Source organism: Orussus abietinus, unplaced genomic scaffold (assembly GCF_000612105.2).
Source record: "Orussus abietinus isolate OABI.00-Male unplaced genomic scaffold, Oabi_2.0 scaffold89, whole genome shotgun sequence".
Taxonomy (NCBI): domain Eukaryota; kingdom Metazoa; phylum Arthropoda; class Insecta; order Hymenoptera; family Orussidae; genus Orussus; species Orussus abietinus.
Window position 1 is genome coordinate 352,083 of NW_019394246.1, and position 25,610 is coordinate 377,692.

Here is a 25,610-nt window from a genome sequence, read left to right on the forward strand (position 1 = left end):
GGTGGGCGTCGGACACTTTCACCGATTGTCCCGCCGCCATTTTGGACCCGCAGAAATTTCGCCGCCTGAAATCGTATTAAGAATTGCGTTCTCCATGTATATGAATACGACGTATAATGCATTTCATGTATATTTATGACGTTACTCGTGTCGTTCGGCCCAAAGTCTCTAACTTTACTTGCTGTGTTTACTTCATCCGTTAACCCTGAGAATAATCACGCTTTCATGTCGTGAGATAACTCTTTCAAATTGGGTTGGAGAAGTATAAAAAATTCATTATGACGTTAATTTTGGAGCATCCGATTACCCCGCATTCTGTATTAATTAATAATTAATTAAAGGGACGGTTTCACGGTATAATGGAGTTTAATAGAAGCTTTTTCGTTACGAGACGTCGAGTGGGCGGGAAGAACTTTCACCGATCGTGTCGCCGTCATTTCGGTATCGCAGAGACCACGCGTTCGGTGAATTTCGGCAGGAAGTCGGTGGGATCATTCAGTCACTAAAAAGTACAACAAAAGACGGAGTTGGCGTTTCTATTATTCATGTCATCGAAAACCACTCTCGAATAATTACCATACGTCAATCATCCTATTTTTATAGACTTTCGATCGATGAAACTCGAAAATATGAAATAGGGCCACGTTACTTTTTTGTAATAAAAATCAGTTCCCGATAAATGCCCCAGGTTCAAATATTTAGACGTTAACGTCAAGTTTAAAAACCCCAAGTAGAAAAGATTGACCGTTGCGGAAGTATTTTGGAATATAAATTCCTTCTTGCACTAAAGGATCGCGATATGTGCGTAAAGTAAGTTAAGGCACGCGATGATTATTGTTCTACTTAATAAATTGAATTCGATATTACAAAATACGATACGTTTATTATTACGAATGTCATCACTGGCAAGCTTGAGCAAGGGAGCCGGATGATCGCTGCAACGGCAGATTGGTAACTATTGGTACACGCTATGTCGTTACGGTAACAATTGGAGTACGAAAATGGAGGTACAATGAAAAGCAGGTAGCGTTTCCCATATTTACATAATCGAGAGCCAATCTCGATTCTCGTGACGGAACGACCTTCTAATTCTTAAAGACGCGTCTACCGGCAGACTCGTAAAACGGAATCGTTAACGAGCCAGAAAGAATCACATAAACTCGTAAAAGCGTAGATACGAGGACGCCGGGATCGGTTCCCAACGGCCACTTCGAAGTCAGTCTAATGGTACAGGGGGGCGTACTTAGCGAGGGCAGGTGCGGCATAAGAGACGTGATGAGCGGGAGCTGCAGGAGCGGCATAAGAGAAATGAGCCGGAGTTGCAGGGGCAGCGTAGGCCAGTTGCGCTGGCGCTGCAGGCGCGGCATAAGAGAAATGCGCTGGAGCTGCAGGAGCGGCATAGGTAAAATGCGCCGGGGCTGCAGGGGCAGCGTAAGAAATATGCGCTGGAGCTGCAGGGGCAGCGTAAGAATAGTGCGCCGGAGCTGCAGGGGCAGCATAGGTGAAATGTGCCGGGGCAGCAGGAGCGGCGTAGGTGAACCGAGCCGGAGCTGCAGGAGCGGCGTAGGTGAGGTGAGCCGGAGCTGCGGGAGCGGCGTACGTGAGCTGAGTCGGAGCTGCAGGGGCATAGGCCACAGGCGATGCCTTGGCAGCGATGACGGCTGGAGCTGCAGGAATGGCGGGGATGGCAGCCTTCACGGCCACGGCTGCAGGTTCGCGATGAACGACCGCGTTGAATCCGTTGACCGAATCGGCGGTGTAGTCGACGGTGCGACGAGATCCATCGGCTTCGATCAGGGAGTAGCTACCCTGCACGTTGTCGCCATCCCTGGTTTCCTGTTGCTGTTTGTAGTCCCCGGTGATGGAATCCTGCACGTCGTAGGCGTACGTATACTGAGGGTGGGGGTCGAAGTCGGCGTCAGTCTTGGCCAGGGGTACAGGTTCCGCCACCTTGGCGACTGGAGCAACAGCCGCGGCGTATGCCGCAGGCGCGGCGTAAGCTGCATAACCTGCATAAGCTGCAGGAGCCGCATGAGTCGCATGAGCCGCATATGCCGCAGGAGCTGCGATCGCTGTAGGCGCCGCGTAAGCTGCAGGTGCCGCGTAAGCTACAGGCGCCGCGTAAGCTGCGGGGGCAGCGTAGGCCAACTGAGGGGCGAGCTTCGCAACTGCAGGTGCCGCATAGGTCGCCGTGGGAAGCAATCCGGCATTGGCGGACGCCAACAGAGCCACCAGGAGAACGAACTGAAACGGAAACGCGCGATTCATAAAATAATCGCAAAGAAATTAACGTACCAACGGTACTCGTAGCAAGAAAAAAACCAATCCAGCATTCCGTCCCAAAATAAAAATTGTGGCGATCCAAAATGGTCGGGACACATTGCAATCAAATCGAAGGTATACCATGAAGGGCGAACCAAAATTCCGAGATGACCGTCGCGAGAAATATAAAACTCCCGGGATGGAATCGGCGACACCGTAAAAAACGAAGGTAATAGAAAGTTCGAAGAAGAGAGCACTTTCCCTCTTGTGGGTATTACGAAGTGCAATCTTCGAGACCGTTCACCTTAAACACCATGTTGTCAGCTGTGGGTATCCGCAACTCTGGCCAAGACTGATCTCATCCTGGCGCATCCCTCGACCTATATATATACCCGGATCCCCTCCACCCTTCGATACCAAACCGGTGCATTTCGTTAATGGCTCGTAATTCGGCGCATCTCGGTTGGCGTGCAACTGTCGGTTACCGATGTGCAGTTGCGCAACCCGATCGCCCGGTTCGGTATGCACGAAAAGTCGATTGATTCCGAAACCCGAACGCCGTTCACCTGTCTTTGGAAATGCACACGACTTCGGGCATCTCGTTAATCTTGACGTTTCGAGTAACATTTGCAGTCGCGATGATCCGATTACCTAGTCAACCCGAATAGTGCGAACGGTACCATTTTGTGCACGTACCCTGGGAAAAAGAAATTTATGAAACCAAAGAAATATTTCTTTGCTTAGATGCATCGTTTTCCTCAGCGTACATTTCACTGTTTGCGATGGACACGTTCCTCGATAGTGCATCGATCACGTTTACGCGTCGAAAGAACGAAAAATTGTTGTTGCGCGTACTCGTGCATTTCGATGTTTTCTCGGTTACATCGGTAATACAAATAAATATTAATCCCAGATCTGCGAATTTCCGATCACGATTTTGCAGGACGAAGACATCAAGAGATTCGACGGATACATTCGTAATCCTTCGCTCGAGATTACTCGTTAACTCGGATTAATTACAAATGGTAATGGCGAGACTCCGTAAATCAGTCAAAATCACACCACGCTTTTACTCTTACTTTCGGCTCAATTGACTCGAGGTATTGACACTCGCAATAAAAAATGTAAAAGCCCCGGCGGTCCATAACCTTCCGCTGAAAAAAGTCAAAACGAAACGAAGTGCAATTTGCATGTGAATTAACCGTTTCGTTCGATGCAGTTAATAATATACTGTTCCGTGTTTCGTAAACTGCAGTTTACTTCGATCGTATTTGTGCGCGTACCCCATTGTTTAACCGTAGCTCGTAGTAATGACGATTTACGCAACGGAAACGATACAATTTCCGATTGCAATGAGACGTTTCGATACAAAAAATGAAAAGACGATAATCCACTCGATCGACCAAAAATGTCGAAATCTCCGAATACGAGAGAAAAATCAGTCGTAAAGTGCAATCACGGGATGTGCAATCGTCCCGATTATTTACTCGGGCGATGCATTCAAAGAGCAATAAAACACGTCACGGAACAACCGGCGAGGCTTTAACCGGGGTTAAAGTATCTCGGTTCAGAGGAAAAAGGAAAATGAGCTAAACATCTCGGTTCGGTGTAACGTAAAAGTTGAAGAAATTCCGAAACGGAGATCAATCGACATTTTTCGCCGCGATTCCTTTCCGTCGGTTTTCAAGATCCATCCCAACCGTTACCGTCTATTAACATTTATTGCCGCACATTTTCCTAAATGAAGAACGATCGTAACCTATAAAAAGCCGCGACGGGGGGAAACCGAGTCCCCGAGTGAGGACGAAAGTGACGTAACGCGAAGGAGTTATGGAATCGCGGAGTCGGGGTTACGCGTGTGCAAAAATGGATCGAAAGATCGGGCCGCCGAAAGTCCGAAGGGGTCCGAAGGGGTCCGAAGGGGCCCAAAGGGGCCGAGCGGGCCCTCTTCTCGTGGATGGGGATCCACGAATATAAAAGCGAATTCCGAGCCTTCGAGATGGCGTCACTGCGCCGCGTTTCGGTCTCGAGGATACCGGTCAAAATGGTCTTTAAGGTGACGGAACGGTCCTATCCTCGAAAGCTCGACCAAACTTCGCCGCGAAACCCTCGATACTTCTAGGGGACGCTTTCGTGGTCTCTTTCAACTTCCGTTCGGATATCCCCAGCATCTGGCGACAGACTTTAACTCTCCGGAATGACTCGAGTCTTCTTTGAAACCACGTGGAAACTCCCGCGCGAAGTTCCTACCTCGTTGAGATTTTTCGCGATCATTCCGCACCAAAGTTAACCCATCTCCGAAAACTGTAAATCCGAAAGAGAGAATAAATTCCTTGCAACATCGCGATGGTCAAATTAGCCAAAATAGGATGACGACCTCCCTTGCAAGATTAGCTTCCCACCCGACATTTTCCCTGCCCCTCGCCCCTCGATTCGACCGTATCGCCGAACGACGTTACTTCGATCGGATCGATTCGCGGTCTAACGTATAAAATCGTTCCTTCCAGGTCTTGGCAAGCTGCATGTGCATCCTGGCGGTGGCCAGGGCCGGCATCGTCCCGGCGGCCCCCATCGCCAAAACCGCCGACCCCGACTTCGACCCCCACCCCCGGTACAACTACGCCTACGACGTGCAGGACGACCTAACCGGGGACACGAAGACCCAACAGGAGTCCCGCGACGGCGACGTCGTCCAGGGCAGCTACTCGCTCGTCGAGGCCGACGGAACTCGGCGCATCGTCGAGTACACCGCCGACCCCGAGAACGGATTCAACGCCGTAATACACAAGGAACCTGCATCCGTTGCCGACAAAGCTGTCCCCCTCGCCAACCACCGCTAAGGAAGCTCCCTAGATTAGACTATTTATTTACGAGATTCTTCGATACGATTCTCGATTACTCTTGACTTGCGGATCATTAGACTGGTAGAATTAAGAAAGGTAATTTAGGCTTCCGAGATGTTAGGTGTCTCCAAATAGATAAATTTTCTGACGAATGGCAAGATTTTTATCCTGGAAGTCCCGTTTTGGAGGGGTTGCCCCGATCCGTGCTAATGAAACTAGAACCGCATCCGCGTCGATGCACCCGATGTACCCGATGCACCCGATGCACCTCTGGCCTCTGCCGTCAAAACTCCAAGAAAAGCGAAATCTCTCCCCTGAGAATAAAATTTTCTTCTCAGCGGATGGATCCGTTTCTTCGTTTCGATGGTCACCCTGTCGCCTGCACGGATACGCCCATGAATTGCCACGAAACGAGAAAAGGAAGAACGCGATAACGAGCAGAGGAGAGGGAGAAGCAGAATATGGCCCACTTTCTATGGCGCGCCGGGGAGAGAGTCGTTGGCCAGGGTGGGTCCTTTCGCTCCCGTAACGCGAATGCCGACCCAAAACCTGCCCGGTCGTCCTTGATACGGATCCTGTAATAACGCAGAGCATAACGGACGTTATGCCATAACGTGCGGACGTGTTCGGGACCAGTCCGCCTCGGGGTACCCCGGTCTCCCGGGAGTCTCCCGAGAGTCTCCCGGACCCTCGAAATTTCCCTCGGGGGATAAAGAGCGAAATCAACTTAAAAAAAGCGACGAGATCGAGCCGGACGGCTAAGAATTTCGCTTCGCGAACCGAATTTCGACAGAAGGGAAATAACGATCGGATATAATGGCAACGACGGCGATAATTTATAATTTCGCTTCGTGAACCGAATTTCAACGGAAAGAAAATAACGATCGCAGGTAATGGGAATGAAGACGATAATTTGCAATTTCGCCTATCAAATCGAAAGTCACTCGTTTAATGAGATACGAAGCGGCCTCCGAGATCGGTCGTTCGGGAAACATGTTTTATAACAAAATTTAAACATCTATATAGAAATTTTTTTAAATTTAAGTTTTGTGGAGGTCGGGACCTTCCTTATGCCCTTCGTATTCGCGTTGTAAAGTTGGGAACGAATCGATACACTCGGTTCGAAGAAAAATTTTGTAAACGAGGCTTCCTTGATTCGTATCACCTTAAACTCAACGATGATAAAATATTGGGCTAGAATTTAAAAATGCTAGGAGGGGGTGCCCGTCTTTTTTCGTCCTGCAGATCTCTCGCTTTCGCCACACCTTGAATACGAGGATAATAAAGGCGTCGTAAGTAATATCGAAAAATCGAGCGAAAAAACGAAGCGAGACATTGAAAAGTTGCTTCGCGGGTCTCGGAACGACGGAGTGACGCAACCGCGTCCACCTTGCTGGATCAAGTAATCGATCTTTCCCTTAGCTCGGTGCCCAAACGCGAATCGATACGTATTCTTGCCACGAGGGCCCTCGCGAAGAGGAGAAAAAAGTGGCCATCGAGTCAAGAGGGAAAGAAAAATTCAGAAGAGGGAACAAAAAATGACCAGAATTCCCCTGAACCGTGATCAGTAAAATGATAGAAAAATTGCAATTCAACGATTCTCGTCCTCGGGGTTAGCGCGTTATTTTCTCGGTTGATCGTTAACTTTTATAGCGAACTAAAAAAGGAAAAGGTTTCGCTTCCACCGCTAGTGGCGGTCACGGCCCATTCTTTTATTACGCGGACAATGTTACGAATGGAACCCCGAGGGAAAAGGAAGGAAGAAAGGAATTTCGCAAACTCGATCCAGAAATCGAAGAGGTGGGTCGGATTCGGCCGGAGAAGAAGTGACGCAAGCTCGCCGAGGTTCGCAGGAACTTTGCGGCCGATCCTTTCTTCCCCTCGTCCACGCATGTGGATCGAATCGTTACGACAATGTGGCCCAGTTTTCTACAGGCTGACCCCCGCCCAGTGAAAGCGTTCCACGCGTTCGGCTACTCTCGCGGTCATTACGGCCATTTTGAAATCCCGAATTCGTGACCGCGGGATCGCCCTGACGATCGATACAAAAGCGTTACAAAAGTGTCACACGTAAATATCTGGGAAAACTGCACAAACTTTCGTGACAAAGGCCATTTTGACTTTTCCTTTCCACGTCGCGGAAAGATGGCAGGCTCAGAAAATGACAACGGGATGAAAAATGAAAATCTGCCGGGGTTTTTGTACTCGAAAGAGATACCTTAAAAGGTTGTCACGATACAATCCGCGAATGTACATACGTGGAATGAAACGTGACCCGTGGGTCGTCCTCGATCATTTTTCACGACATTTCTTAATTTGGCGATCGAGACGGTCCATTATGCAACGATCTCCGATCTGCCGAAATTCGCGTACTCTGCCCGCGTTAATATTTCCCCGAAGTCAAGAGGATGATAAATTAAAAGATGCCGTTGATTTCCTCTTGTTTATAAAAATGTTCATTGATACGAAGTAAGATTTGCAGCCTTGTCTGCCTACTATTGGAGTAAAGAATGTTTAACCAATTCAAGAGAACGCCTGGAGCGGGTTTCGTGCCTTGTTTCACCGTAAGTCGGGTTACATACTTTCTGGGAACGAAATCTCAAATATTCAAACCTGTGCTGCCATCTTCTGGGTTATATCCGAACAGTTATCCGTCACTGGTAAGTTATCACCTGATGGTGCGATATCGAGGCAACGATGTTAGCCCGGTTTTTGAATTGACCGCCTGCTGTACGATGGCAGCACCGTCACCACTTTCGGCGCTTTCGACTACATTCGCGTTATCATGCTTTATAAATATTTTCTTTTTATTATTAGAATTGCGCAAAGTATTGTCGGAATTTTTTTACAAAGTCCGATATTACTTATTGGACAATACGATATAACCGGATCGCTAATTGTTGACCGTGGTTTCGGAGTAGAACGAGGTTTCAAATTTTTTATCCGTCATTAATAGGAAGCAAAAAGAGCGCATCGTTTAAATTATTCTAAGGTTGTGAGAAAGTGAAACGGAGAAGAAAATGAATTTCGTAATCTCGAGAAAGACGGTAAGATATATGTTTAACAGAAGAGGAAAAGAGTTAACGCGTTCCGGAAGCAGGGTCAAAACAATCAAGAGTTCCATTTCTAAACCATGCTCTCTGGGAACCGAGAAAGTGGAAAATAAGTGCACATTGCGTAAAAAAGGGATTAAAAGTACGTATTAATTCCTCCACCGATTACAATTTCAGACCGAAAGCGACGTAAACCTAGAAATTCACGAGTTACACATCCTCCGGGTTTCGAAAAGACATTTATTGTTCCAGTTTCCCAGGTCAACCGATGAGAAAACGGAAAAACTTCTTAAAAGAAAGTTCTCGGAATCGACGTCGGCTAAAACTTTCTTCCGAAACAATTTTCCGAATATCGCGCGTAGCTTATGCAAAAACGACAATTATGGTTACTTGGAAATAAGAATAATGCCCTAGGGAAAAAATCTCATCAAATCGGAGAATTATTTCTTTGAGTACTGTCGAAATATTTTGTTAATACGAGGAGTAATTATTTGAGTGAAATAAAATCGAAAACATTGAATTTAAAAAATATATTTCTTTGAATCTATGAATTTTTTTTCCTCAGGGTGGAAAATGATTAAAACGTGAAATTCCTCCTCGTTGGTTTCGCCGTTTCGAATTTAACGGTCGATCGTAATAAAAATGAGAAAACTGCCACTGTCGATTTCGAGCGATCTTTTTCCCGAGAAAAATCATTGCGCCTCGTTACGAGGTACTCGCATTTCCTGTTCGGTGTATATAGATATATGCGGCGTTGGTAATTCGATCGGTACCGGTAAACGACCCGAGCACTTTCGGACGTAAAATACGAGTCCGTTCGACCGCTTGCAAACGGCTCTGGAAACTTGGTCGAATTTCCGCAGTGGGGGTCAATCGCTTACCGACACGAATTTTATTTTTTACGAACTTTAGAGTCACGATGGATGGCAATGTGGCATTGTCGAACATGACCTCGAAAAACCGTTTTTTTTTTGCGGTTAGGAACAAGGCGTGCCTCCTCTACGAGCCCTAAATCGACAGCGTTAGATCGCAAAAGACTTTTTAACGACAAGCTAATTCGTCACGCTCGATTAAAGAGTTAAATAATACACGTGGAACGCGAGCAAAATTACGTAAGAGAGTTGAAAATGGAATAGAAGTCTCGTTCCATTTTCTTTTTACGGTGCTTAGTTTAGCTGTAATAATTGATAGAAAAATAGTCAAACAGGCGGATGTTCGGTTCGCTCTGGACTATTTTTCAATTAATTCTTGCCAGCTAAATTATGCACCGCAGGAAAAAGTAGCATAGGTCTTGTCGAATTTTGTTCCACTCCGTACATAAGCTACGAGTCGTCTACGAGTCGTCTACGAGTCGTCTACGAGCAAATAGTTGTGGCGAGCGTTTCGGTGTTGGTATCCGTTGAAATGCACTCGATACAAAGGAAGAAACCAAGGATCGGAGGAGAAAGAAGTCCTTGATCCGGGATGGATTATTAATTTCCCGTGATTTCCCTATCGTTTCGCCATCCATGCTCCCGCCACTTAACTTTCCTCCGACCGAGTACTTTTTGTGCCCGGCCATTGTCGCGAGAAGAACGACTCATTCGCGAATCCCGTCTTCCTCGAGTGATAAAAGTCGACTCTTTAGTGCTCACCGATCGTTTTGCAATCGACTTATAATCGGTTTATCGCCGTCTTTTTCCTCCCGCGTATTCGCAACGGGCCACCGAAAATTGGGCTTCCGATTCTTTCAATTCCTCGTTACGAAATTATTCAAACCGCGAAATCAATTTACGACCAGCTTATCATTCTCTAGGGTTTCGCTCTTATCGAAGGATCTAATTACACGCTAACGGGAAATAATTCATAAAAAACGTTAACAAACTGCGTAATTTCTGGCTGAGAAACAATAAGAGATTTTTTAGTAAAATAGTGGAAAGTATCTCGCGTTGAGCGATCATTTTATGCCCGCCGTAAAAATCGGCATTTTGCAATCGGTTTATAATTGTTTATAATTTCGCCGTTTTTCGTTGCCCTCATTGGGAGTAAGCGTCAAGAAATTAGTCTTCGAGTTGCGCAATGTCTCGATTGGCCAATAATGGCGAATCGCGGAGGCAATAAATAGCGAGAAATGGGTTTCCGCGGAGCCGATCGAGTTGGCATCGACATTCCGCGGGTGTGGTCCCCTTCTGAAAATCGGCCGGAGAAAGAGACGGGGGCGTTCTCCGCACGCAGCGCGTAAGGAACGCTTTCACCGTCGCCGGTCGAGGAGAAAGTCCCGATCGGGATACTCCCTTCCCTCCGATTCGTCTCTTTCGAGAAAATCGCAGGTGAAACCGAACGAAAATGCCCCGAAACGAGCGTCTTCTTCGGCCCGAGGACCTTCGAGGACGCCGTAAATGTCACTCGCGTCAAAACTTCCTATGCATCCTAAACGTACCCCTACCCCCGATGGGGCATCGGTCATTTTCATTTACCACGCAGGAATGTTACGTCATTAATACATACGCGTACGATAATTACTTCCTTAATCGTTCGCGATTAAGTTTGCGGATAAACGGGTGGAAGTGACGTTACGAAAAAAACTCATACCGTCGGTCAATCGAGGCAAGGCAAACGAGACATCCTGTCTACAATTCGTCCTTTTACTTAATTACCCTAGAGTACCGTCGCCCGGAATATAGACGAGCTCCTCGATCTTTGTGTCATCCATCGTACCTGCACGATTATGCGACATTACCGGAAGCGGAATTCATCGATTACCTCGATAATTGGCGCGGAACGGGTACTTCAATTTCGAACGAAGATCACCCTGACGGCAAGATCGAGGAAGAGGGAAGGAAATGGCTCCTTTGAAAGACGTGCCACCGCGGCAAATTTTCGTTTCCACCTTTGTCACCTAATTTTTTGCCAGGAATCGCGACAACGTTAATTTAAACTCGTATCGACCATCCCCGAGGGAAGAACGACCGGTAGAAGGTGAATTACCAAATCCATTAGCAATGATTACGACTGTCGTGACTTCGCTTGACCCGGCATATCCGATAACGGGTTAACAACTGTAAATATCGATTACAGGTCGATCTTACGGGAGCGCGGCAGGCCGAAGAAAAATGGCGCGAAGGTAAGTCGACGTTTTCCAACCAGTCCATCGCGACGAGGTTTCACCTGGACGCCATTCGACTCTTTTCAGAAGGTCGAGCTGAGGTTGAGGTTGAGGCGCGAAAAGAGTGGAAAGACGTTGATGGATCCCAATAGAGAGAGAAAGAGATGGACGCGTCTCCGTCGAGACTCGGCCGAGGGAAACCGGCGAGATGAAGACGATCAACTTTCTTTTCTTGCGCCTGCACCTGCACCGGAGGATTTCAATGTCAGGGTAACTGGGACAGAAGATAGCTCCTGGATTTACGATCGTTCCTAACCTCTCGCACCTCCGTCCGAGACCGGGAGATTCGGATTTTCGATCGAATCCGCGTATTCATTGAGTCATTCGAGTCTACTAAATTTATTCAAATCATTCAAAGTGTCGATTCGCTGATCAAGATCAATGAATTTATTGGATTTCCTTATTTTATTCGTTAAGTTTCTTGATCGCGTCGAATGCGCGTTTGGCACGTCGAAGCTGGTTAATTAATTCGAGTTTACTCGAAGATTCCAAGTCCAATTGTCGTCGTTAAAAGGCATTTAAGGAGAGTCGAAGGAATAAACGTCGTTAACTTTCCATGTTTCTTTTACAGGTACTTGCAACCGTTTGAAGATACCAGCGCGAAGAAAACTGGGACAGGATGCAGCGATTGAATTTATGATGCCGCGTATCTCTCATTACCCGGTTCAGCTGACGAGAAGAGACACTCGGGGTTTCAATTTCTTCGATCTGTCAACTTATCGCGTTTACCGTATTTCTTCATTTTATCCAACTCTTCGTTCCACTGAATTTAAGCACCGAACGAAAAAAAAATTGAAAGCAGCAAAGAACCCGAAGTTTACAATAAACGAGATGTAAGGAATATTCAGCAAAAGTTTTCAACAAAAATTCATCGATCACTATTTTCGAATTGAACGAGTTCCTGTAAGTGCTGAGACGCGTCGATGCCTCGCAGATAGGAAGGAAGGAAAAATACACGATACAAATGGCTAAATTATCATTACTCTTGAAGTCGCTTGAAAGGAAACAGCGAAAAATGGGAATTACCCTGGACGGCCCCGTTTTTCAAGATGGCCGAGTTCGCGTCTCGACCGGCTGGAAACCGACGAGCTCGGCCGCGCCGGTGAAAACAATGACCTTTCCTCGGCTTTCGGTTGCCCGAAAGAAAGTACGATCTGGTTTCATACATTTCAATAAATTGCCGGCTGCCCGTGCTATTCAGTGCGTCCGATTCGAAAGGGATTAACTGCTGGACGTCACGTAAGACGAAGCTAAATGGTCTCGCGAGCGAAAGAGAAAAAGAAAGAAACTATTGTTGCGTGTAACCATTCAAAGCGTGGTCCTCCTATGATTTAATTGATTCGACAATGTACGCCGTGTTTTCTATAGATATATGTTCTTGTAACAATGTCTCGAGATAAACTTTGTCTCCATTTTCAATTTTTCACGTTTAGATCGGATGTAATTATTAACGACGTAATCGCCTTTAATTTCTCCCGATTTCAAGGAGCGTTAATAAATTCGGATTCCATGCCGACGGAATAGGGTAATTTTCTGCATCGTTTTGATTTTTTTGCTCGTTATAGCGGGTCGGGACGCGAATTCAACCATCTTGAAAAAGAGCCACTTGTCGATTTAACGAGACGTTAATAAGGCCGTAAAGTGAAATTCCCGATGCATATCGTGCATCTCGTTACATGCTTTCCAGACATTTCAAAGTGTAATAATAGCTGCGATTTCTGTCACTCCGCATTTAAGTTACCCAATCATTAAACGCGTTAAAATTTAAAGACGCTTGTAAAAAACACCATATTCGTTTCAAAATCCTGTATTAAACATGACACATTATCCACTTTACCCTCGAAACTCTGGAAAGAAATACAGTTTCCCGAGATATTTATCACAATTTACTCTAATTGCAGAAAATCGAGCCGCGAGTTCGACCACCTCGAAAAAGCCGCGCCCAAAATTCGAGCGAAAAGCGTTAACGCGAAATGAAACGACACCTTCTTTGCCCTCTCTCGTTTGCATACCGCGACCGAAAACATAATTTCCTCTCCAAAGAAAACGAGACCAACGTAACCCCGAGCGGCATAACCTAAATTCCCAAAAACACCGGCGAAGAAGTTATTCCGAGGTTTTTCGATTTCCTGGCTTCCTACGTGCCTCCACCGTTGGAAAACAAATTAGCCGTGGAAAAGAAAAAAAAAAAAAGAACGAGGAAGGTTACGGAGGATAGAAAGCAATTTCGCGCCGGTTTCCGTTGAGATTTCTGTCGAAGAAAAGATCTGGCCGGCCGAGAAGAAAGCCTTTCCACCGGGCAATTGCGTAACAATGCGCCAGGGCGTAACCATACTTGTCGATATTCCATTTGGAATACCTGCGCGCAATTGCAGGGATGTACAAAATGCCCGCCCAAGGCGTCTCGAATGCGAACACTGGCGAGAATTTGCAAAAGCCAATGAAAACTGACGCGTTAAAGAAAATCGCGCGAGAGATAAAACCAAATTAAATTACGCTCCACCCCTCCGATCGGTGTTACATAAACGGCCCGTAAATACATTCGTAAATACGTCCAGTCGATGTCAACGTAGAACACAAGTAAGAGCACAAGAGACGCCATTTCCTCCACAATTTTGCCTAGGGACTGCTAGCGGAAGCATTTCGACAATTATTTTGATAAAACGGGGCGTTACGATTAGGTGAGAAGGCACGACCGTTGTTCGATGAGCCGCGACGGTATACCGAGAAGAACATTTCTTTGAATGGCATGAAACTTTGATAATTCAAAAAATAATTATTTCACTCAAATGAACTCATATAAATTGTCATAATTCCGAAGAAACGTCGCGTCCAATTTATTCGACTGTATTCGAGCGAAAGAAACGTTTCTTCGATTCGATGACATATTTTTTCTCAGGGCATGAGATTCATCCCGGAGACAGGATGAGTCCCGCGAAACCTCCGACGTCGTGCAACTTCTAGCGATCTACGTTTTCCAAAATCCTCGTTAACTTAAATCCCATTCCCCTCGTGCCCTCCATAAGACGAGATGATCATTTCTAATGGATGCGCACCTTCCAGCGGCAAGCTTTTGCCAAAAGTCTTTGACATCGAAATCGCGTCCCAATCGATTCCTCTTCCGAATGGACCACCCCATGGACCGACCCAACCGATGGGGCTTTGGGAGCCCCACCATCGGTAAAACGGAGCCTCGGCCGGTGGAGAGGCAACTTTCAGCGGGCCAAGCTATATAAGAGAATGGCTCGCTGCTCGCCCGATAAATCCCGCGTGTGTTGTCCGTCCAGTGTCGGTGGTTTTAGTCCTTTCTCGGAGCTTCATCGCCGGCAGGTAAGTCGAAAGACGGAGAATTGGCGGAGAATTAACGGAGAGAGTTTCCTGGAGGTCCCGAATCCTTCTCGCGACGCGCTTTTGGTGACAAAGTGATCAAGTGGGGACCCCCAGGGAAGCTTAACGCTTTTCGATACGTGATTTGCTTCGTGAAGTGAACTTCAGTGACGATTGTAGAATTTATAACGCGAGTCGTTGAGTTTGCCGATCCCTGCAACCGGTGACTGACTCTCTACGGTCGATCGATTAATCGTAACGTCGTTAACCCCTTCCAAAGAGATCCGTGAAAAAGTGACTCTGGATTTTTGACTCGCGATTTTCAGAAACAAAAATCAAATTGTCTCTCTCCGTGCGAGATATCGTGCCAAGCTATGCCAAGATATGGCGTCCGGACTAGTCCCGCGACCCATTTTTTATTCCTGCAGATTTCTTTCCGATCTATTTATGTACATTCAAGTTTTGCCTCCGAGCGCCCTTATCCGGGGAAAGAAAAAAGGGACTCCGAATGCCAATCACCGAGTAAAGTAAAAAACTACGCATTCCTGCGTGGTTCAGAGGTGTCTAATCGCGACATGGTATAGGTTTTTCCCTCGTGCCCCCTTACATGGCAAACGACGAACGTTCCCGCAACAAAGTCTCGAATAATTCCGAGCGATAATTATCGAATAAAGTGAAAAACGGCAGTTTGTGAAAATAGGCGGCAAAGCGGGTCGCTTTCGCGTTAGCCGGGGGTGACGAGCCGTAAGGCCGTAAGACCGGCGACCGGACCGGCGACCGGACCGGCGACCGGACCGGCGACCGGACCGGCGACCGGACCGGCGACCGGACCGGATTACGGGTTCGGTTCTACAGGTGCCGGTGCCAGGACAAAAGGCGTAACGCAACGATCTCGCGGGATGAGATTATCGACGCTATTCGATAGCGTGGCAAGAAAAGGCTCGTCAAAGTTAGTAGGGTTCTTAGCACTTTGGGAGTACTTAGAAATTATGCAAAACGCGTCAGTTATTACCGGCTACTCGCGGATTTTCCTATTTGCATGGCAAAACGCCACGGATGAGCTGTAAAATACGCGGAGAGCAAATTCTTCTCATAGCTGATGCACGTTCCCCGGCAGTAAATCCTAGGGATTTTTACGAGCACCCCTTATGGGGCGGTACGTGAATCTTTAATCCAAGTCTTTCGAATAACCTCGAAAATAAAAGTGCTTTATGGGTACTAAAGTCCGACAAAATTGACGCGTCAAAGGAAAATTCTTTGTTTAACTTCTTTTTCCCGAAGGCACTGTAATTCCAGTGACTCTTTACGATTCGTTTTTTACGGCGCAGTGCATGAATCTTTAATTTGAGTCCGGGTAATCATTCGGCTCATTAAAACGTTTTTACGGACATTCACGTTAAGTGTTTCGAATTATATAGAAACTAAACCTATTTTCTGGGTTTTAAGATTTATTACCTATAAAGCGAATTTTCTTTTTTCTATCCAACTAGTCTGTTTCCCAAGAGCACTAAAACCCTAGGAATTTTTACGATCCCTTCTTACAGCATTATAAGCGAATCTTAACTTTAAACAACCAGAGTTTTTAAAAGTTAAATTTTTTTAATATCAATATCCAACAAGAGATATTAATCGATGAAACTTTATCGTACAAGTGCTCTACAGGGCGTTTACGTAATTAATGCTACACCAGTTGAGATTAAATTAATAATTTGACCGGTGACGTTCCGAAACTTCTTGGTGTTTTCAATAATAATGAGTTTTTTCGCGCGACGTCCATATTTCCAGCGTTATTGTTCCTTACGATTAAATGGACAATTTTCCGCTAAAGTTGGCAGGAATTACTTAAACGACTCCTGGGGCTAGAATAACTGTTCTCAAGGCGACGTGAAAGTATAGTTTTACTGACTGCTGTCGACTAAACTGCAATTTTTCCCTACAAATGCGTAAAGAACTCTGGAATGTATACGTGTAAAACTTCCTGCATTTCATGTCATTTTGTAACACCTGTTGAACACTTCGAGCGATTCATTTCATTGCAAACGATACTTCCATTACCCCACTTATTATTTAATGCTTGCAATGTGGCATCGTGACTTGTTGAAAATTATACACACTTTGTGCGTAATTCTCCGAAAATAATGTATCAAGACATTAACATGTACCAATTTTGTTATTACAGACGTTTAAAATGATCGAATCTAGTCGTTTCATCTATACAAGAAAAATATTAATTGTCACATTCCTGTGTTCTCATCGTTCTGCAATTCCAACATGGCGTTACAATGTGCCACGTGCAACCTTAATGATTTAACTACTTACAAAATTATCGGCTGTTACTACAACACATTTATTGGGTAAAAAGGGAAGCCTTTTTATATTTCGTCCTCTCCTCCTTCCAGGATTTCGTGTCTCCGCCGGCGTTCGAGCACTCCTGAATAAAATGACGAGGTTATTACCTCCATAAAATTCACGAGCGCTATAATGAAGTTAGTCACTATTAGGCCCAACGGTTACTCTCTAAAACATAACTTCAACTTGTTCCGCTTAACTATCGGTAGGTTAACTTAACCTAACGAACCGTTTCAAGTGCCGGCGATGCTATCTTCTTTCTCTCGCCGTTTTTGCCGGAGTCAACAAAAACCGTTTTCATACCGTTAAATTCTGAAAACGACGCTCAATGTTCTAAACCTTTAAATTTTAAATTAAAAGTTAAAAGAAACCTACCTCCAAATACCAGACTTCCATCACCTGATAATATTACACATAAATTACATTGCGTCACTTGTAAAAAATACACAAAACTTGTTACGCAGGGTGTGTTATAATTCGACTCAGAATATTAGAGAAAAGATTAAAACGGGATCACGTTACATAAAGCGTATATCTCGTTCGGCATGGTAATCAACTCTCCCCCTTAGAATGTTCGTATCCATACAAGACATCGAGCCTCGATACGAATTGACAAACCCCATGACAAATAGTATCGATAAACTTAAAGGTACACGCGCTTCTTAATATATATTTAATTATACAATCGCAAGCGTATATAATTGCCTTAAATTACTTTTTCATTGATTCCTCTTCCGCGTCCTTCCTATTCCGCTTCCCGCGCGCTTCTGACACTCCGCGATGAGCGGCGCGTCTTTTATACCCTCGCGGTGCCCTGTGACCTGCGGCTTCCTCCACCACTCCCCAAGAGCAAAGCTGACATTGATCGGGAGGAACCACGTGACCGAGATCGGCGCGAACTTCGAATCGAGATCACTGGCAAGGATAACAATTTCTCCAGGAGCGTCGGCCAATTATCGTTACAGAAAACTATTGCACGAGGCGTGACAAGAGAAATGCACCCCGAGCGTTATGCATTTCAGGAGGAAGTATAAGATTACGTGGAGCCGGTAAAGCCGAGATTCTATAACATGTTAAACGATTAACGGTCGACCGATCGTGTCGGGCTCCATTTTTCCCCAGCCTTTTCTTCTTGTGGAATTCCACGAACTTTATCCGAAAGACGAAACTCTATCGTTTGCATTCTTCCGACGTCTCGGGTTACGTGGAGCTTGCAAGTAAAGTCGCGATTGCGTAATTTGTTATGCGATTGACGGTTGACTGGCTGTGTCGAGTGCCCCGGACTTGTCTTTCTGGTGGCACTTTTACCGAAGCAAACCAGAAACCTTTTTTCGTCAAGAAATTCCTGAAACTCTAGATGAACGAAAAGAAAAAACCAAATCCCTACATTTACATTCTTTGGTGCAGGTTACGTGCGACCTGCACGTGGAACAAAGTTGCATAAAAGGCTACGTGGTCGGCGACTGGTTATGGTTCTCGTCGGACGCTAACGAGCACTCGACCTAACCCAAAAATGGACAGAAAGTCCGAATTTAGAAGCCGTTTGCCGCCTGCTACGATCGCGTACCCTTTTCGCCCCGCCGATGACCTAATAAGTGGATCACAGTTTTTACAGTACTTCCTGGTAATCCCAAAAGATTTCGGTAGGCGTTTCCCCGTCTGGTTTAACCGATTCAAGGAAAAACTTCCGGTGTGGTCGCCCGACGTTTCTCGGCACCCCAGGCAATACCGTTAAATACCACGTCGTTACCCATGTTACCGATCATCGGATATTTCCAGGATCTCAAGACCTATCGAACGAGGTGCATTTACATCGGCGTACACCTCTGGTCAACTTTCACATAGGAAGTAACCGTCGCTTAGTTTATTTATAGCCCGAGAGATCGCAAAAAGCGTTCCGGAACCGGAGTTCAAGTGCGAAGAAATTCACGCGACTCGCGACCGTGTTTCGGTGAGCGAGGTCACGCGAGCGTAATCACCCGACGGCATTTCCGGGAAATGCGAGCGAAGAAATGACTTTCTAGGTGAGAGGAATTATTTGCGACCATCGAAACGTTTCTCGTCGAAGAAATTTCTTGGCTCGAGTAAAACTGACGAGCAAAACTGACGAGTCAAACGAACTCGGAGAAGTTCGGAGAATATCTCTTAATTTCGATCGATCGGCCCTTTAATCGATTTCGTCGTACCCAGGAAAGTATCCATTCGGGCCAAGAATTTCTTTCGTTTTTTTTCCTAGAAAGTGATTTTTTCTCTCGGGGTAAACCCAGCGGCGTTGCCGCGTCGGTCGGTCCGGAGCGAGTACAGAGAGTAAAGAGTTTCCCCTCGCGAGCTCGCATTCCGGCGGGGCCGCAGCGCGCGGTGGGGATGAAATGCTCGACCGGTAATAAAATCTGCTCCACATGTGTTAGACGCTCGCCAAAGACCGGCCTTATGAATATGGATGTCGGAACCCGGTCGCTGTCGTCGCCGGGCGGTCGACCACCTCCCGGAGCGAGTTGCGCAACGCACTTTCGTTGCATCTCTCGCGCCCCGAATGCCCTCCTCGATTCCGGAACCTTCCGGATGATTACCGCGATTTCCCTACGATCCGTCAAATCTTGTCGAATTCTAATCGCGTGCTCATCCATCGGAATTAACGTAACGATCGACTCTCCGCATTTTGGGCCCGTACTGCACAATTTCGTGGACTTTTGTCTTGCGATCATCGTTACTCCCCTTTATGACACGTTTATACGTTTAGGATTCGCCCTGTACCTTAATGCAGCCGGGCACGCGAGCACTGGAATTGCGCAAAATGGTAGAACGGATCCTTTTCGGAGGAAAGGGGTAAAAAAATGTTGGTTTTTGCCGGCCATCAGGTGGTACCGATCGTCGCGTAACGCGCTTGCGCAACGGACGAGGCGGGGTCGGTCGCGGCGTCGTTAAACGGGAACTCGCCGAGAAGGGGGAGAAACGGAGACCGAGAAGGAAAGGAAAAAGGCCGGCCGCTCGTATTACTTTTAACGAACCGATTAATACGCCGCCAACTATCGCCGATAATCGCCGATAATCGCCGAGCCGAGCGGAGAGATGCGGCTCGAGAAAATCGGAGGCGGCCGTTTCTCCGCGCGGCGTCGCGTGAAAGTTTTCGTAATTTTACTCGTTGCTCTCCGGTAATTGCCGCGGAGAAATCGCCAATCGATTCGACGGCTTTTCTCGAAGTCCGCGATCGGACCGACTTCCATCCCGCGCCGCCGTCCGGTCAACGTGGGCGCCACCATCTTGAATTTCCCCCCTTCCCGGATCCTCCATCGAGATCACGGTTTCTTGCCCTCCCTTTTTCTCGAGAAATCGATCGAAATGTCCCGCTTTATGGCGATGCAAAAGTAGTTTTAGTCATTGCTCTCGGTAATAGCCGCGGAGAAATCGGCCGATCGCTTCGATGGGTTTTCTCGAGGTCCGACCTGCCGAACGCGAGCGTCGCCATTTTGAAAATTCTCCGCCACTTCCCAATGATACCAAGGAATGGGTGTTTGGACGTCGCGAGCGGCGATCGTTCCGGCATGTCCGCGACGCTACAGCCTTGATGCGAACGCGCCTTAGGATCGCTCCATTGATCATCGGATCGCGAGAGCTGGGGGGTTCGCGGTCCGATACGGATACTTCTTTTCATTACGCACGCCCTCTCACTTTCACTCGGACTCCGGCGAGCCGGGCAGGGCCAAGTTGCAGCCTACTTCTCGGCCATCGATGCAACCTAACCCATTCCTCGATCGTCCACCCAGCCGTACGCTCGATTTCGACCTCGAATGCGTCACCGACGTTACGATACGGATAACGGTTCCAATTTTTTGTCGACGCGTGCCCCCCGGCCGACGCCATTTTGCATAACTCGAGACCATGTATCTCGAAGCAAATTGCTCATATCGCGCGTACGGCGATCACCCCGATATCTAATCTTTAAGCGTTTACATCGCTACGCGTTTCGTGCCCCTTCCTTCGATAAACGATATCATTTTTATTTTCTCCATAGTTGCAACATTCGGCGTTATTATCGGCAAATCTTGTACGAGACGTTTATTATGAAAATGACAATGCCAAGTCGGGTCCGTCGACCGGTTTTCCTTAAGCTCGAGGACCTTCTCCCTGCTTTATCCAAAGAGGATGAAAACTGCGAGGAACAAACCTCGGCCACTAAACTACTCAAAGACGTCGCCATGTTGCAACGGAATGACGCCATTAGACGCGACCTCATCGAGGACCTATGGCCTTTTCTCCTTTCCGTCACGAATGCGAAAGGCTTATATAATTGTCCTTCCACGGTCTTTTGTGCACTAACCGAAAGCGGTAACGAGGAATCCACCGAGGAAAGTTCTAGAAGGAACGGTCATGGAGCCTCCGTATTTCTTTGTCCCGTTTTGTCCCGCTTTGCCCCGTGTCGCCATTCAAAATTCGCTTCGTTCCTCCCGCCGCGCCGCAAAATGAGCTTTTCTTTTTTCCAGAGATTCCGTTAAAACTTCCCGAGAGACGCTTCCGAAACTACCTTAACGAATCGTAAAAGCGAGCGGTGTCCGAGGTTTCCGTACGTAGAAAGTAAGTCGCTTTCCATGAATACGTCGAATCGAGTAAGTGTCCTCTCGCGGTCGTTCCTCGAAGTACAAAGAAACACAAACGACAGGTGGCGCACGCGTCAACGCGAAATTCGAAGGAAACGAGCACACCGTCCCATATTCGTCCTCTCTCTTTTGATCGTAACTCTCTCGTTACCATGCGCGACGTAAGGCAAAACGATTACGTTATTTCTCTGCATTTTCTCCGAGCCAAATCGGGAAGTCTCTCTTGACCTCGTTCTTCTCGTTCTTCCCGTTCTAGATCATCGGAAATAATTTCTTCCCTTCCGACTCTGAGGAACCGGAACAAGTTTTTGGGAGTTAATTCTTACTAACGCGTACGAATTTCGCGTATCGAGTTAGCTCTCAAGCGAATAAATGAAATTTGACCCATTACCGTTCCATGCAACGAAAATGACAAGCTCCGCAATTTATGGAGAGATCCTCGAGATATGTCCGACGTAAAAATTTCCTTGTTCCTTTGCTCGCAGAATGTACAGAGCGTGCTTGGTATTGTGCGTGGCAGCCGCGGCTGCCCAGAGTCCCTTCGAGCTGGACCCCAGATCCGGCTCCTATTCCGGGAAGCCGACCAGTCTGGGACCTCTGTACAGCACGGGCCTCAGCTCCTCCCAGAGTTATCGCGACAACAGCTACGAGGACAACGCGGTGACGCCCACGCCGTCCCCGACGCCCATCTACAGGAATTCCGCTGCCCAGCAACAGGTGACGACCCGAAATGTTCCGGACCGACGGCATCGATTAAAGCCCGCCCTCGTGATTCTCCTTAATCTCGAGTTTCAAATCTGACGTTTCCTTCCTTTCCATTTCCCGGTGCAGGTGTATCGCAAACCCCAGGATCCTTCCCGGGAGTACCAACATCAAGTTCCGGTCAGAATCGTTTCCCAGCCTCAGAGAGGACCTCAACGAGGGGCGCCGCAACAATTCACGCAAAATGGACAGGTACGAACTGACGTTATCATCCGAGCAATTCGTATTACTTCCCGTATTACGTTACATAAGGCGAACAGGAGGAGATCGACGTTACCGTCCGAGTATTTCATAACGCTTCCCGTCCCAATATCGGTAACGCTAAATTGGATCGGGTAGCGATCGATGTTTCCAGCACTTCCCTTCTCGGCGTGGGTAAAACGGAATTCGAATAAAAAAAAAAATAAATAGGAAATGACGTTACCACTTAACGTTTTCTCCTGAAATACCAATAATGCTGCATTTCGATGTTATCGATATCGAGACCGGAAGCTTATTAATTAATTGATAAAATTCTTTTCATCAACGTGCACATCTAATTTAACAGCAAGTAGATCCGGAAGAGCTGGAGGAAGAAAAGGAGGAGCCCGACCGACTGAGCCTTCTTTTGCCGCAAAGTAAATTCGACTGCGTGAACAAACAAACCGGATATTATGCCGACGAAGAACTCAACTGCGAAGTATTCCACTACTGCCAAGACAACGCCAAGCATTCTTGGATCTGCCCCGAGGGATTCACCTTCCATCAGGCAAGACAACGAACGATCGACGGATTTTCGTTGACGAAGCAAAGCACGCGTCGAAACTCTACCGTGACTAAAAATGACGATACGTTTTTAGGTACACCTGATCTGCATGCCTCCTAGCGGAGACATTTCCTGCAAGAAGAGCTCCCAGTATCACTTCGTCAACGAGTATCTGTACAAACCCCTCAACCAGGCCGAAGCCGATAGCAAACCCAACGTCACTTTGAGATACAGCGAGAGATATTATCCTGCCGATATCTACACGGACGAGCGCGATTCCGGAGACTATCAAGTCCAAACCCCTAATTCGGCAACCATTCGTCGACCTGTCCAACAGGTGAGCATTTCTATTACATTCTCGTTCGGAAGAAGAAAAATATTCCACCCACTTGAACGACCTCTTTTTATTCAGGTCTACCTCGGACAGCAATCCGCCCTCAATGGACTCGCTGCGAGTCGTCCTCAATCTCAGATCGTTCCCCAATACCGAGTTCCGGTGAATCAAGTATTCCGCAGCCCCGAGGAAGTCAACATCCCCCTTCAGCAACGACGACCCCAGCCCCAGCAACAGTTGCTGCGAAGATACCCCCAAGTCCGACCGGACGAGGAGGACTACGAATAAACTCTGCGAGTACAACTCTTTCGGCGGTCCTTGTCGTGCTTTGTTCCCGTCAAATTCCAATCGAAGGGGCAGAATTCCGTCTTGGCGGGCTTCTCTCTGTGTCTTCAATGCGTTAAGTACCGATCTAGCCCAGACTTAACCGATTCCACGGCGTTCCACGTCGTAATTTCGACCGAAATTTTATGAGACCCGACATTACAATTTCTTAACTTCACCCTGTTGTACCCTGTTGTACCCTGTTGTACCCTAAATGTACCCGACTCGACGTGGAACTACGAACTTGACCCTGACTTTACCTGGGCTTATTACCAATGTTAATTTTCAACTTATTTGACCTTGTTTACATCCACTTTGAATTTATGCGATCCCATAGGAAGACACCTTAGTGCTCGAGGCTAAATCCGTTTAACCCTTTCCGAGCTGAAATTTTACATCATTTAATCGGTAGCATCCGAAGTAACACATACCTCCTAACGAGTTAATTACCTGAATCTTCTAATTGCATTTACACGTTATCGTTTGCTCCAATCCATATTGGTACTTGACGCATTAACTCGAACCTCGAGGAAGCCCTCGAATATTATCGAAAAGTCCAGGAACAAAGCAACGAATCCCCAGGATCGTTCCAAAGTTAAAGAAGAACTGGTCATCGGTCGTCAAATTCTTCTCCCCGACGAAGAAAAATGGTTCCAGCATTTAGGGGACCACTCGGACCGAATGACCTCGAGTGCTTCGAGAAAGATGTACAGTAAGAGCAATTTGTGGTGTTCGAACTGTACCTACTGCCAACTACTGTTTAACGTAGATCCATCCCTACTAATTTATACGGTTCATCCGAGTTTAATCAACCCGCGTCGAAGGAAGAAGAACGAAACGAAAAAGTGCAGTAAATTGGTACAAATCGTACGCTTATATAATACAGGTGTGTTATACAATCAATTCTTTTTCATGGACTAACTGAAACAACTCGTGTATGCCCTGGAATTATTTTAATTATTTATTATTACATTATATCGGATACCTGTATTATATGTACGTTATATAATGTGCACGGTTTACAGGAAAAAGAGGTTGGATGTATTTTATGCAGGAGAGATTTTGCAAAATTAACAGGCACCAATCATTGCCCCTACTGTATCTGTAAATAATGATCGGTGATAACAAAGTGATACGGCAAGCGTGTACAATTACTTGTCCAGTACACGATCAGCCACTCGACATTCGCAAACTATCCGCGGAAACGTCTTGACCAACAAATTGTTACTACGTTACTTTTAATCACCTTCATGTCAGAAGTCGACTTTCCCCGTTCGAGCTTTCATCGCCTTTCCTCGAGATCGGTCAAGACTTTCGAGATAGCGTCGCACGAGTCGAGTTTTCGTGCAACATATTCATTACTTATTGCATTTGTATGTACTCGTTAAACGGAACAATCGCGCGCGAGAGCGAGTGAGGTAGATTTATAACGAAGGCAATTTTCCTTGTTATTAACTTTATCAAGTATTAAATTAAACTACTCCTATATAGAATCATGCATTTTATTTTTATCCCCCACAGTTCATTTTTTCAAACATTGTTACGATATTAAAAAACGAAGCTGAACGATGAAAACGTCGTCCAGCAGAAATTCACAAATCGGTGATTTTTCCTTCTGTTTAAAAAGAAAAAAAAAATGTTCCACAATCGGTGACTTTTGATGCATAAGAACAGTTGAATATTGCAATGACTTTTAATAAAGAAGACGATGTCGCGAGGAAATAAAAAGGGCACTCGGTAGCCAATAAGAAAACTGTTCTACGTGCCTCACCTTCGGATTCACCATTGACTAGGGGGAAAATACCATGTGTTCCACAACTCAGCCATGGTAGCCACCTACAAGGTGGTTGCAACCAGTGTTGCCAGAAGGG

The 25,610-nt window shown here is 46.5% G+C and overlaps 4 protein-coding genes across 4 annotated transcripts in view; 2 read left to right on the plus strand and 2 right to left on the minus strand.

Moving 5' to 3' along the window:
• The window catches only part of LOC105701443 (larval cuticle protein A2B), a 46,356-nt gene that overhangs the window by 13,714 nt on the left and 7,032 nt on the right, over positions 1-25,610 (minus strand). The gene's annotated exons all lie outside the window — the stretch shown is intronic.
• LOC105701436 (cuticle protein) lies at positions 803-17,735 on the minus strand. The gene is made up of 3 exons (XM_012428173.1): positions 17,695-17,735; positions 16,950-17,061; positions 803-2,244 (listed from the first exon to the last, which is right to left on the minus strand). Exons 1-3 carry the CDS (start codon positions 17,700-17,702, stop codon positions 1,222-1,224), a joined length of 1,143 nt encoding a protein of 380 aa, XP_012283596.1. The 5' UTR covers positions 17,703-17,735; the 3' UTR covers positions 803-1,221.
• LOC105701422 (larval cuticle protein A3A-like) lies at positions 4,764-5,102 on the plus strand (the record flags this gene model as incomplete). The annotated part of the gene is made up of 1 exon (XM_023433338.1): positions 4,764-5,102. A coding segment is annotated over one exon (339 nt), but the record flags the coding sequence as incomplete, so codon positions are not given.
• Positions 14,584-25,168, plus strand: LOC105701444. Its single transcript, XM_012428184.1, has 6 exons — positions 14,584-14,633; positions 22,060-22,291; positions 22,406-22,528; positions 22,884-23,084; positions 23,176-23,418; positions 23,494-25,168. Exons 2-6 carry the CDS (start codon positions 22,061-22,063, stop codon positions 23,701-23,703), a joined length of 1,008 nt encoding a protein of 335 aa, XP_012283607.1. The 5' UTR covers positions 14,584-14,633; position 22,060; the 3' UTR covers positions 23,704-25,168.